This window comes from Xenopus laevis, chromosome 1L, assembly GCF_017654675.1.
Source record: "Xenopus laevis strain J_2021 chromosome 1L, Xenopus_laevis_v10.1, whole genome shotgun sequence".
NCBI classification, from domain to species: domain Eukaryota; kingdom Metazoa; phylum Chordata; class Amphibia; order Anura; family Pipidae; genus Xenopus; species Xenopus laevis.
Genome location: NC_054371.1, coordinates 116,145,713 through 116,158,068, shown reverse-complemented (window position 1 = coordinate 116,158,068; position 12,356 = coordinate 116,145,713). Strand labels below are relative to the sequence as shown.

At 39.8% G+C, this 12,356-nt stretch overlaps 2 protein-coding genes across 3 annotated transcripts in view; one reads left to right on the top strand and one right to left on the bottom strand.

Annotated features, from left to right (window-relative positions):
- Nucleotides 1-12,356, top strand: part of fkbp8.L (FKBP prolyl isomerase 8 L homeolog) — a 450,571-nt gene that overhangs the window by 392,850 nt on the left and 45,365 nt on the right. The gene's annotated exons all lie outside the window — the stretch shown is intronic.
- Nucleotides 3,891-8,275, bottom strand: uba52.L (ubiquitin A-52 residue ribosomal protein fusion product 1 L homeolog). Of its 2 annotated transcripts, none has more exons than XM_018244982.2 (5): nt 8,192-8,227; nt 6,570-6,683; nt 5,156-5,242; nt 4,231-4,333; nt 3,891-4,038 (listed from the first exon to the last, which is right to left on the bottom strand). In XM_018244982.2, exons 2-5 carry the CDS (start codon nt 6,670-6,672, stop codon nt 3,945-3,947), a joined length of 387 nt encoding a protein of 128 aa, XP_018100471.1. In that variant the 5' UTR covers nt 6,673-6,683; nt 8,192-8,227; the 3' UTR covers nt 3,891-3,944. The 2 variants fall into 2 exon arrangements, with proteins under 2 accessions (XP_018100471.1, NP_001085456.1); NM_001091987.1 differs by lacking the exon at nt 8,192-8,227 and adding an exon at nt 8,266-8,275 and having other exon boundaries at nt 3,902-4,038.

The window sequence follows — 12,356 nt, the reverse complement described above, 5'->3', positions numbered from 1 at the left end:
GATGAGGCCTTACCAGGGACCTATAAAGAGGCATAATTATGTTTCCATCCTTTGAGTTAATGCCCTTTTTTATGCAAGACAGAACTTTATTTGCTTTAGTAGCCACAGAATGACACTGCCCAGAATTAGACAACGTGTTATCTACAAAGACCCCTAGATCCTTCTCATTTAAGGAAACTCCCAACACACTGCCATTTAGTGTATAACTTGCATTTATATTATTTTTGCCAAAGTGCATAACCTTGCATTTATCAACATTGAATCTCATTTTACAGTTTGCTGCCCAGTTTTCCAATTTAGACAAATCACTCTGCAAAGTGGCAGCATCCTGCATGGAACCTATAGTTCTGCTCAATTTAGTATCATCTGCAAAAATAGAAACAGTACTTTCAATGCCCACCTCCAGGTCATTAATAAACAAGTTGAAAAGCAAGGGACCTAGTACAGAGCCCTGCGGTACTCCACTAACAACACTGGTCCAATTAGAAAATGTTCCATTTACAACCACTCTTTGTAGTCTTTCTTTTAGCCAGTTCTCTATCGAGGTACAAATACTATGTTCCAGGCCAACATTCCTTAATTTAACCAGTAACCTTTTGTGTGGCACTGTATCAAATGCTTTAGCAAAGTCTAAGTAAATCATATCCACTGCCATCCCAGAATCGAGGTCTCTACTTACCTTCTCATAAAAAGAAATTAAGTTAGTCTGGCAAGATCTATTACGCATACAACCTTGCTGGCACAAACTCATAGTATTATGATTTGCTATGAAGTCCAGTATCTTATCCTTTATTAACCCTTCGAAAAGCTTTCCTATCACTGACGTCAGACTAACTGGCCTATAGTTTTGAGGCTGAGAACGGGATCCTTTTTTGAATAGAGGCACCACATTAGCAATTCGCAGTCTCTCTGCACTATGCCAGATCTCAATGAATCCTGAAAAATTAAGTAAAGAGGTTTGGCAGTAACAGAGCTAAGCTCGCTAATTACCCTGGGATGAATACCATCTGGCCCCGGACCTTTGTTAATCTTAACATGTTCTAGTCTCTTTTGAATTTCATCATGTGTGAACCATGCATCATTAGTTGTATTACTAGAATTGGTACTGTTAAGAAGGAAACCTTCACTTACTGGTTCCTCATTTGTGAAGAAAGATGAAAAATATGAGTTTAGAATCTGCGCTTTTATTTTGTTTTCATCAACCAGCTGACCCCCCTCTGATAGTAAGGGTCCCACCCCTTCCTGCTTCATTTTTTTACTATTAACATATTTAAAAATAATTTTGGATTTTTTTTACTGCTTGCTGCAATATCCTTTTCTATATCAATTTTAGCTTGCCTTATAGCTTCTTTACATGATTTATTGGCGTCCTTGTACCTTATAAATGTTTCGGCTGTACCAGCTAACTTGAAAGCCTTAAAAGCACGTCTTTTCTTACCCACCTCAACACCAACGCTTCTATTGAACCAAAAAGGTTTTGCTTTGCAACGACGTTCCTTGCTTACAAGCGGAATATACTGACAAGTATATTTATTAAGCAGCATTTTAAAGACTTCCCATTTTTGTTCTGTGTTTAACCCTGTGAAAAGCATTTCCCACTTAATATGTTGCAGAGATGCCCTTATACTGTCAAAGTTTGCACGTATGAAATTTAGTGTTTTAGTTACTCCCTTATAGAATTGCTTCTGCAACAGAATCTCAAAGGAGACCATTTTATGATCACTATTCCATAAATGCTCACCCACACAAATGTTAGAGATGAGTTCAGTATTGTTAGTTATTACAAGGTCCAAAAGAGTCCTGGTAGGTTCTTGAACGAGCTGGAATAAAAAGTTGTCATTCAGCATATTTACAAACCTACTAGCTTTTTCTGTTTTAGCAACCCCATTACCCCAGTCAATGTCTGGATAATTGAAGTCACCCATAGCAACAACCTGACCCAGCTGTGAAGCCGCTTGAAACTGCAAGAGTAGCTGGGCTTCATACTCAACACTTATATGAGGTGGTTTATAGCATAAACCAATGATAATTCTTTTTGTTACCTTTTGCCCAGTCAAAACCTCTACCCAGAGTGATTCTACACCCTCACCAGTGCCAGCTATTGTTATTTCTTTAGCACATGGCTTTAATTCAGGCTTTACATACAAACACACTCCTCCACCCTTTTTAATCCCTCTGTCCCTCCTAAAAAGGGTGTAACCATTTAAATTCACAATCCAGTCACATGTTTCATCCCACCAGGTCTCAGTGATACCAATTATATAATTGGATATAAATTAATATTATCTTCAGAAACACCCCCTTTATTTGGGCTCCCCACTGCTGTTATCTGGTCCATGTGCATGTTCCAAATGAGGAGTCCCTGCCAAAAGAACAGTAGAAGTGGTGCAGCCAATCACAGTCCTGCTGTCACAGAAGAAAAGTCAGGCTTCGGTTCCCTATCAGGTCAGCCTAGCTGCTGATTGGTTTCTATTCTACAGTGCAGTGTGCTGAGGCGCCCAGCAACCCTGCACAGCAAGACAATTCAGTGGGCAGGAAGTGGAACAGTTTTTGCAGAAATTTTCAATAAAGTAACCAGAAACACAACTTTTTAAAGAACATTCCCTCTATAGCTAAACGTTTAATGCATTGGTACATTTTTGTTTTTTACGTCTCATTTAAATAATTTTACTGATACTAGTATTGCCGCACTGTGAATTAAGCACACATTCCCAACTGTATAGCTTCGTAGCACCTTGCATCTCTTCACTCATGACAATTAGCCTCTGCACTATAGTCAGAGGTCCAATACATTATATTTAAAATATTAGGTCCAATTGCAGTGAAGGCCTTTGGTTTCACCAGTGTTCACACAATTCTCCTTCTACATACCAGCAGAGAAATAGATGCATGTGCATGTCACACTCAATGATGGTAGCTATGACATTTGGACGCTGCAAGAAAATAGTTGTAAATTGTTTGCAGGCTCATATGGAGACAAACATAATCAGTGATGTTGCCCATAGCAACAAAGCAATTTGCCTATAATTTAAAAAACAAAAGCTCGACGGGTTGTTATTTGTCACCAGTGTTAATAGTTGTGCAATGCCGCCATCTACTGCTTGAGAGAGAGAGAGAGAGAGAGAGAGAGAGAGAGAGAGAGAGAGAGAGAGAGAGAGAGAGATTATTTCTTATAACAGAAGTTTCCATGGTTCAGGGGACATTTAAGTTACTCATGACTTTTGCATATTACATACAAACATTATGCAACCTGAGTATTGTTTAAGTACTGTACTAGATGCAGTATAATCTACAGCACTATCAAATATTAAGCCAACTCTAATAGTTTTCATGTTTTTCTTTCATCTATGCCATGTACAAGTACATGGAGATTTTCTAGATAAACCCACTTCAGTTTACAGACCATCACCTTTGCTGGCATAGATTTAGAATATTGACAGGCAACCAAGGAATTTTCCCTGCAATTTAACTTGTTTGGCTGACCATGTATCATGCCACACCTCCAGATGAACTATTCAATTTCCGATAATACCTTTATATCATAGAGGTTTGCAGACTTTTTATAGCAGTGATGATTAGTCAGTCTCAATATCTTGACAGTAATATGGTTGTTAGCTAGTGATTTACTGGCTAGGAAAAATACCAGCTAAGGTTGTGATGCAAACAAATGTAACTGCAATGTACTTGCTAGATAATTCCTGTTCCTTCCCTTCATTACTCTAGGATTGTTATGCTCCCAACTAGCCCATTGCATCTCCCACTTACTCCCAATACATGCAGGTCCCAAAAGCCACCCCCCCCCCACTTCAGCCCAATATGGAACAGTCCTATGCATTCTGCACAGTGGGTCTTTGTCTAAAATATTATAATAAAAAAATCAAGCAAAACAATTTCTTTTTTTCGTCTTTATTTGTCAACAAAACTCAATACATGCAAAGGTCAGTTTATTTGACCTTCTTCTTGGGACGCAGGTTATTGGTGTGTCCACACTTCTTCTTACGGCAATTTACAGCACGAGGGTGAAGGCGGGCATAGCACCTGAAAGACAACAGATCATCAGAACGGTGCATCGGTTGCTGAACATTACCAATACCCAGGTGCATGCTTTTCACTAGACAGCATCTGAAACTACATAAGCTGCACTCAACATTTTAAAATTTGTCATCCCCGTTTTAGCACGCACACACAATGCAAAGATTTCTCTTAAGAACGAAAGCACAAAGATCTTACTTGCGGCAAATCATTTTGTCACAGTTGTATTTTTGAGCAAGTTGGCGAAGAGAAGGCTCAATGATACCTCCACGCAGACGCAACACCAGGTGCAATGTAGACTCTAAAGTTCAGGTTAAGAAATTCAAATATTACACTACACAATCATCCAGCTTTGAATACACTAAAACTTACACCATGCCTTTTAACATTTAATAAGAGTTGCATTAATATAACTTTACGTAATCCAAAAACTTTTATACAATTTATACAGAATGCATTTTTATAGAATCAATGGAGTGTGAGTCACAGATGATCCCCCTTTAGGTCTTATATAATTAAATTATGCCATTGACAAGGTATTTTAAAACATGCACAGGAGCTATCAGGAAACTAGCATAAATCCATGTCGATGGCATTTTTTTTTTAATTACAGTAGTCTTAAAGCATGATGCAACAGAGACAAGTACAAAAACTGAATGCCTCAGATAAAATTTATTTTAGATTTGAAGAGGATAAATTGGTTCCTGAGAGAGCAAGTAAAATTCAGTAGGCTATATAAACGAGAATACAGGCAGTTTCCAGGTTAAATGCGAGGAATGCAACTTAGATGTTTGTCTTACTATATCTTTACCTGTTTTTCTGTGCATTTTTATTTTTACATTTCTGTGCTCCGCAGCAGAAAACAGACACCAGGGGGGGTTGGTGCGGGTGGTTTATTAAAGCTAAATGCTAATAAAGGTCAAGCAAACCTCAGTACATTACTGTGATAGCCTCCATTTGTAAGTGTGAGTTGTTTGTAAGTCGGATGTTTGTAACTCAGGGACTCCCTGTATTCTAATTTGAACCATAGCTAGTTATGGTTAATGGGGACAATTATCACCTAATGATGGAAATGCATCTCTCAAGACAAATACTCTTCTGTTCAGTATATTAAGAACTGTACCTTTCTGGATGTTATAGTCAGATAGAGTGCGTCCATCTTCAAGCTGTTTACCAGCAAAGATCAGACGCTGCTGGTCAGGGGGAATACCTGAGAGAGAAGAAAAATTTAGCATTCACTTGCACTACAACTTACAGACTATCTGGGAAAAATCATCCGCAAATGTAGGGTCATATAGGGTGAATAGAATTGTGAAAAAAAGTATTTACCAAGTACAGTTTAAGAAAAACTATTTACTCTTGGTAATCTGGGTACAAACTACACTATTCTACTGAAATGCCTCTGGATCCCATTTCACACATTGTTCATTTCATTTAAGTTGCAGTTACCCAAGGATTTGAAAGCCATCTGTTACTAGCAATTAGGGATACATCAAATCCACTATTTTGGATTCATCCGAACCACCAAATCCCTTTTCAAAAAATTCGTCTGAATACCGAACTGAATCCTAATTTGCATATGCAAATTAGGGGTGGGAAGGGGAAAACATTTTTTTTACTTTCTTGTTTTGTGACAAAAAGTCACCCGATTTACCTTCCTGACCCTAATTTGTATATGCAAATTAGGATTCAGTTTGGCCAGGTAGAAGGATTCAGCCGAATCTGAATCCTGCCAAAAACCACATAATCCTAAACCGAATCCTGGATTCGGTGCATCACAAAGCACAAGCTTCACTATTGCCAATCAAGATCTCATCTGGACTTAAACTATTGGCTACATGTTTTGTGTGACTGGACAGTAATCAACACTTTAAAGCAACCACATTAACCATGTCCACGTCAGTTTAATTTCTGGATTGATCATCTGAAAGATATTGGACTTCTGATAAATTCATTAAGTTTCAGGGCTGCACTAATATTTACCCTAGTATTTCACCACTGATTGGCAAACTGGCAGTGTTCTACCCCAATATTCTTCCTGATCAATGTACATTATGGAGCCTATTTATCATGCTGTGCAAAAAATTGAAGAGAAACATCTCCAGTGATGCTGCCAAGAGCAACCAACCAGCAATTAGACTTTAAAAGTCACATACTGATCACCAGTTTTTCTCCACTGTTTTACACAGCATGATAAATAGGCTCCTATATGTGGCCTTTGTGCTTTCCTTAATGAAAGTGAATATGCCTCTAGATTATACATGTGTATCAGATACTTTTTCATATCATTAGATAGAAATTCTTCTTAGTTGCTAATGCTATAATAACCTAGGTCACATAACGGTGTCAATTGCAGTTAGCCAATGCTTTGGGAAATTAATTTCAAAATTGATAGTAAGAGCTCAGTTAGAGTAACATCTATTACATTATTTCCATAACTAGTAATTAGCACTGCATGACTACCCTTGGACATTCACCCTCTTTGCATTACTAGCTGTCTAGTATAGATCTTTCTTAAATATAGGCATCCAACTTACCTTCCTTATCCTGGATTTTAGCCTTCACATTTTCAATAGTATCACTGGGCTCAACCTCAAGGGTGATGGTTTTCCCAGTAAGGGTTTTTACAAAGATTTGCATCTTCCCGTTTACTGTAAGGACAAAAAGAAAAATTGCTAAGACTACAGATACAAGAATACAATATTTTGGTCCATGCCAATATAGCAGGTTTATGGAAATAGTTTGACACTTCCAAAATGAACAAGTGCAATTCATGGATTGACAGATTTGATGTTACACAACATTCTGATAACACTAAATGCTTCAAAATATATATTTAAAACAAAGTACAGGATCTCTAGGTCTCTCTCTCGATGTTTGGAGTTACCACAAGGTGAAGCAGGTATTTTTAAAAAATGTAGAAAAATAAAGCTTTGGAAAAAAAAAATAGCGCAACTTGCATTTTTTTTCCCCTGGAAGACAACCTTAAGCTTTAATGATTCAACTGTGTATAAAGTGAGAATTGTACTGCACACGTTTGATCTAGCAGATTCACAATAAATTGCCCACTGCCCATCCCTTTAACCATAGATGAGTATTTAAAAATGTAAGAAAATACCACTTGGGAAGATGAATTGTTCTTAGAAAATATACCTGCATTGAATGTTACCAGTGTCCTAGTTTAAAGGAAAGATCTGAGCTTATTTTACATATATAGTTCCTTTAATGTTTGAATACCCTATCTGAATCATACATTTTTACATATACAGTAGAACCCCCATTTTACATCCGATGATTTTAAATTTTCCCTCATTTTACATTGTTGTTTTGTGGTCCCACCTATATATTATGCAAATACTTTTCCCTGATTTTACATTTTCCACCTTTTTTTTTCTGGTCCCCTGAAAAACGTAAAATGGGGGTTCTACTGTATATTAAATCCAATGGCTGTTAACTGACCAATACTTAACAGGTGGCTTGTATGTACATAAACCGATTGCTGGAAGTTGTTGCAATAATATACTTGCATGAATTAAGCTAAACATACAAGTGCTTCACAATCTCAGCATAGCCTCAAATTTCACAAATAAGTAGGCTATTTTGATACATAAGATGAAAAATGACAAATGTGGAGAACACCATTTCTAAAGGACATAAGCAAGCAAGAGGGACAAACCATTCTAAAAAGTTTTAAACCTGTATTAGGTTAATTAACTCGATCAGAAATATCAAGCAGCCAACCAGCAACATCTGGGATAACCCAACTACAACTCAAGGGTTGGAAGAAGTGGCTTTATTTACTGGCCTTGTACCTCCTGAGTCCCCTAAAACCACTTGGGATGCTGCCTCTAGAGTTAAGCCTATGCCAGTAAGGGAGCAGTAGTAACAGCTAGAGATACATCCAATTAATAATCAGATGCTGGTAATTGTACAATAGTAAAACCGGTTGCACGATAGCATACATAACTGAGCTGCCCAGGCATTTACGTATCTGTCATTAGTATACTGAAAAAAAGAGGAGTTTGGTAAGAGCGGCCTAATCCAGCAGCACGCCATGCGCTCATATGTGCAACGCGGCCTGTAAAGCTCCTCTCTCGGCAGCGGAGAGATTTGGGATATAGAGAGAAGGCACGTGTAAGGACTCAGGCATCACCCTCACACTATGACCACTCGCACTGCGACCCCCGGTGCCAACTTAGTAATAGAAGGAACACAGCCATGCAGAATACCCACCCGCACGGCGGCCGACTGACTAGAAAAGGAAAGAAAGGAAGCGGAAATTTCGTCTTCCCTGAGAACGTGCAGGCGGGGCTCGAGGGGACGTCTCTTCCTGCATTTCAGCTGCCAGCATGACTCGTATTGGCTAAATCTTAGTCTATAACGTTGAATAGGGGAGGAGGTGAAGGCCATCTTTGTTATTGGCAGTCGACACTTCGTCTGGATTTTAATTATTAGCAGTGCCGGACTGGGACACCAGTGGCCCACCCAAAAACCTTAGACCAGGGGCCCACTCTCAGTACTATTATTCTTCCTCACTCAACCTCTATTCTCCCATATTATAATGTATTATGCAATTTATTTTGCCTCTTTATTCTCATAGAAATAGGGACTGTTCATGAAATAGGCCAAATGTTTATCAGCATGAGGGCGCACTGACACCTGGGCCCACCGGGAGTTTTCCTGGTATCCCTGTGGGCCAGTCCAACACTGATTGTGCCTCTTTATAGGTCCCTGGTAAGGCTTCATCTGGAGTATGCAGTGCAGTTTTGGGCTCCAGTCCTTAAAGGGGAAGGAAACCTAGTCGGCGCAAACCCCCCACCCCCCTCCCGTTTGTTGCCCACCCTCCTTCCTCCCCCCTGGCCTACCCGTCCCGCTGGGCAAATGCCACTAACTTACTTACCCTTCTGCGCAGGTCCAGTCCAGGGAGTTCACCGACGACATCTTCTTCCACACGATCTTCTTCCTGCTGTGAACGGCGTTTTGGCGCATGCGCAGTAGGATCGCGCATGCGCAGTAGATCGTACCGGCGAAATGATCCTACTGCGCATGCGCCGTTCAAAGCAGGAAGAAGATCGCGTGGAAGAAGATGTCGTCTGTGAACTCCCTGGACTGGACCTGCGCAGAAGGGTAAGTGACATGTTAGGGGCATTTGCCCAGCGGGACGGGTAGGCCAGGTGGGAGGAGGGAGGGTGGGCAACAAACGGGAGGGGGGCTGGGGGGTTTGCGCCGACTAGGTTTCCTTCCCCTTTAAGAAGGATATAAATGAGCTGGAGAGAGTGCACAGACGCGCAACTAAATTGGTTAGAGGGATGGATGACTTAAATTATGAGGGGAGACTGTCAAGGTTGTACATTAGAGGACATTATAGACAAATAGCAGGGGACCTTTCTACCCATAAAGTGGATCACCATACCAGAGGCCACCCCTTTAGACTAGAAGAAAATAACTTTCATTTGAAGCAACGTAGGGGGTTCTTCACAGTCAGGGCAGTGAGGTTGTGGAATGCACTGCCGGGTGATGTTGTGATGCTGATTCAGTTAATGCCTTTAAGAATGGCTTGGATGATTTTTTGGACAGACATAATATCAAAGGCTATTGTGATACTAAGCTTTATATTTAGCATAGATATGGGTATATAGAATTTATGTGAAAATATAGAGGGGTGTGTGTATGGATGCTGGGTTTTCATTTGGAGGGGTTGAACTTGATAGACTGTTTCAACCCAATTTAACTATACAACTAGGTCTAGGGGGGCAGATTTTCACTAAAGGGCAAATTGTCGCCCGTGAACGCTTCATGCCACAGGCTAAATTCATTACCACTACGCTAATTCACAAAAATGTGAAGAGCGTTACTTTGGCAGTGCAAGCATTTCAGGATGGAAGAAAAATTTCAGGATGGAAGGAGCCCCACACACTGCGCTCACCATACGCCAGTTTTTGGTTCAGTCAAGAAAGCCGTCCGTACCCTATTTCACCCCATATAAGCCAGAATATGTGCACAGGTGAAGTATTTAAGGGCCTGACCTTTATTAACATAAGTGGAGGGGACAGGAGGGGCAAAGGGTCTCTTTAACTTATTGCATGATATACCCTTTCTTTAAAGTGATACTAGCATTAAAAAAATATTATTCAAAGTATTAAACGTACATCAAAAGTTACCTATGTCTCATATTGATAATTTTTTGCAGATAGGGCTGCTTTTGTAAGTAATTGTTACTTGAAGTTCCTAAACCTGACTGTCCCTTCTCAACATGTCAGTTAGAGTTTCTAATGCTAACAGACTATTGAAGCTCAAATATGTCAGCCCCCTCATAGAGGAACTTGGGGGATCAGATAGGTAATGCTAAAGCATCTGCAAATACTTTTATGGCAAAATTATACATAGAATGCAAAGACAGTGTTAAAATACATGATAAAAAGGTTTAATTTCTGTTGTCAGTTTCTCTTTAAGGACTATTTGACACCAGTAGCCCATATGTCGCTGTTTACAAAAAGTTGCAGTGGCCCCAAAACCTTCTGTACCATTTCCCTCTTGGCTAACATTTATTTTTTTCCTCATGCTTTGAGCCCCTTAGCTTCTTTTGCTTTGTCTTCATTCTTCTCTATGTATTACCAGATACTTTTTATCCAACTGCAAACAATGTTTTGTGGCCAAATTCATGTCATGTGACTGCACAAACCTGGCCCATGCACCTGAATACATGGATTGGACAGAGCAGTGCTGGCAGTAGGGAGGGTAGCAGAGTCTTTACTAGGGGCCCTCTAGTCCCCTGGGGTCACAGGGTCTGCTGATAGGTAGTTACACCACTAGCCTTAGGGCCACAGGGTACATATCTCTTATAAAGGACCTTAGTGCAGCCCACACTCTCACTTCTCCCATGCAATTCACAACTTTATTTTTGTTAAGCCTCTAATAACATCATGGTCTGTTACTGCAGAGAAAGAACATTGTGAATTACATTTCAAGATGTCGCCTTTCCCCGGGCACTTGCTTTCTCTTGCCTGTCTCTTCCTGTGGTATGATGAATACCTTTTGTCCCTTTGTGCAACAGAGGTACAGATAATATAGTACATTATAGATAGAACACCATTGTATTGAACAGAGCTTATCTGTTATGTGCTGTGTAACCTGTGCCATTTCTCCTTTGTCTCAGCTTGAATGGCTGCCCCCTGGCTACACAGCAGTTTGTCTATATAAACTATAGTAGTACTTATCTGTTATCTACTGTGTATCCTATGCTTGATTGGCTGCCCCCATGGCTACACAGCAGCTTTTTTATATAAACTATAGTAGTACTAATCTGTTATCTACTGTGAAGCCTGTGCTTGAATGGCTATCCCCATGGCTACTCAGCAGCTTGTTTATATAAACTATAGCAGTCTTTCTGAAGCAAACAAACGGCTTTTACCAGTGCAAGCTAACAGTATATTATATGTTTACTTTAAACTGCTTTCATTTTTTTTGGTGTTACTGTTCTTTTAAATCACTTTAACGAACGTGAATAAAATCGTTCATTTACAAATCAGAATCTTCTGGAGTAATTTGATTTAGCATTGGGGTTGTTTTTAAAAATGGGCTTCATTACATTTCTGTGGTTGAAATAATTTTATTCACACTCTAATAGGGATTTTGGCAAAAAGAGTAATGAAGGAGGACAGCTGATAACTGAGGGAAGAGAACACAGGTGTGAGTGAAGGTTTCTATTAGAACAGATTTTAGAAGTGCGGTACATGTTGGGTTGCCACCTGGCCGATATTTTACCTGCCTGGTTGGTAAAAATAATGGCTGATCCAAATGTTATTAATAGGGAAAAAAAAGATGACTATATAGGAAGGCCGGTATTTTTTTCCAGAAAAGGTGGCAACCCTAGCCGGGGGTCCCCAACCTTTTCCACCCATGAGCAATATTCAGATGTAAAAAGAGTTGGGGAGCAACACAAGCATGAAAAATGTTCCTGGGTGGTGCCAAATAAAGACTATAATTGGCTATAGGGTTGCCACCTGGCCTGGTCGGTAAAAATGTTGTTTGATGCCAATGTTATTTATAGGGAAAATTCATAAAAATATAGGAAGGCCGGTATTATTTTTCAGAAAAGGTGGCAACCCTAAATGACTATTGGGTAGCTCCTGTGTGGACTAGCAGCCTACAGGATCTGTTTGGCAGTACTCCTAGTTTTTATGCAACAAAACCAGAAATTCAAAAATAAGTTCCTGCTTTGAGGCCACTGGGAGCAATGTGTTGCTCACGAGCTACTAGTTGGGGATCACTGCTTTAAGCTATGTTCTTCCTGATCACTGTACATTATACGTGGGTTTTGTGCT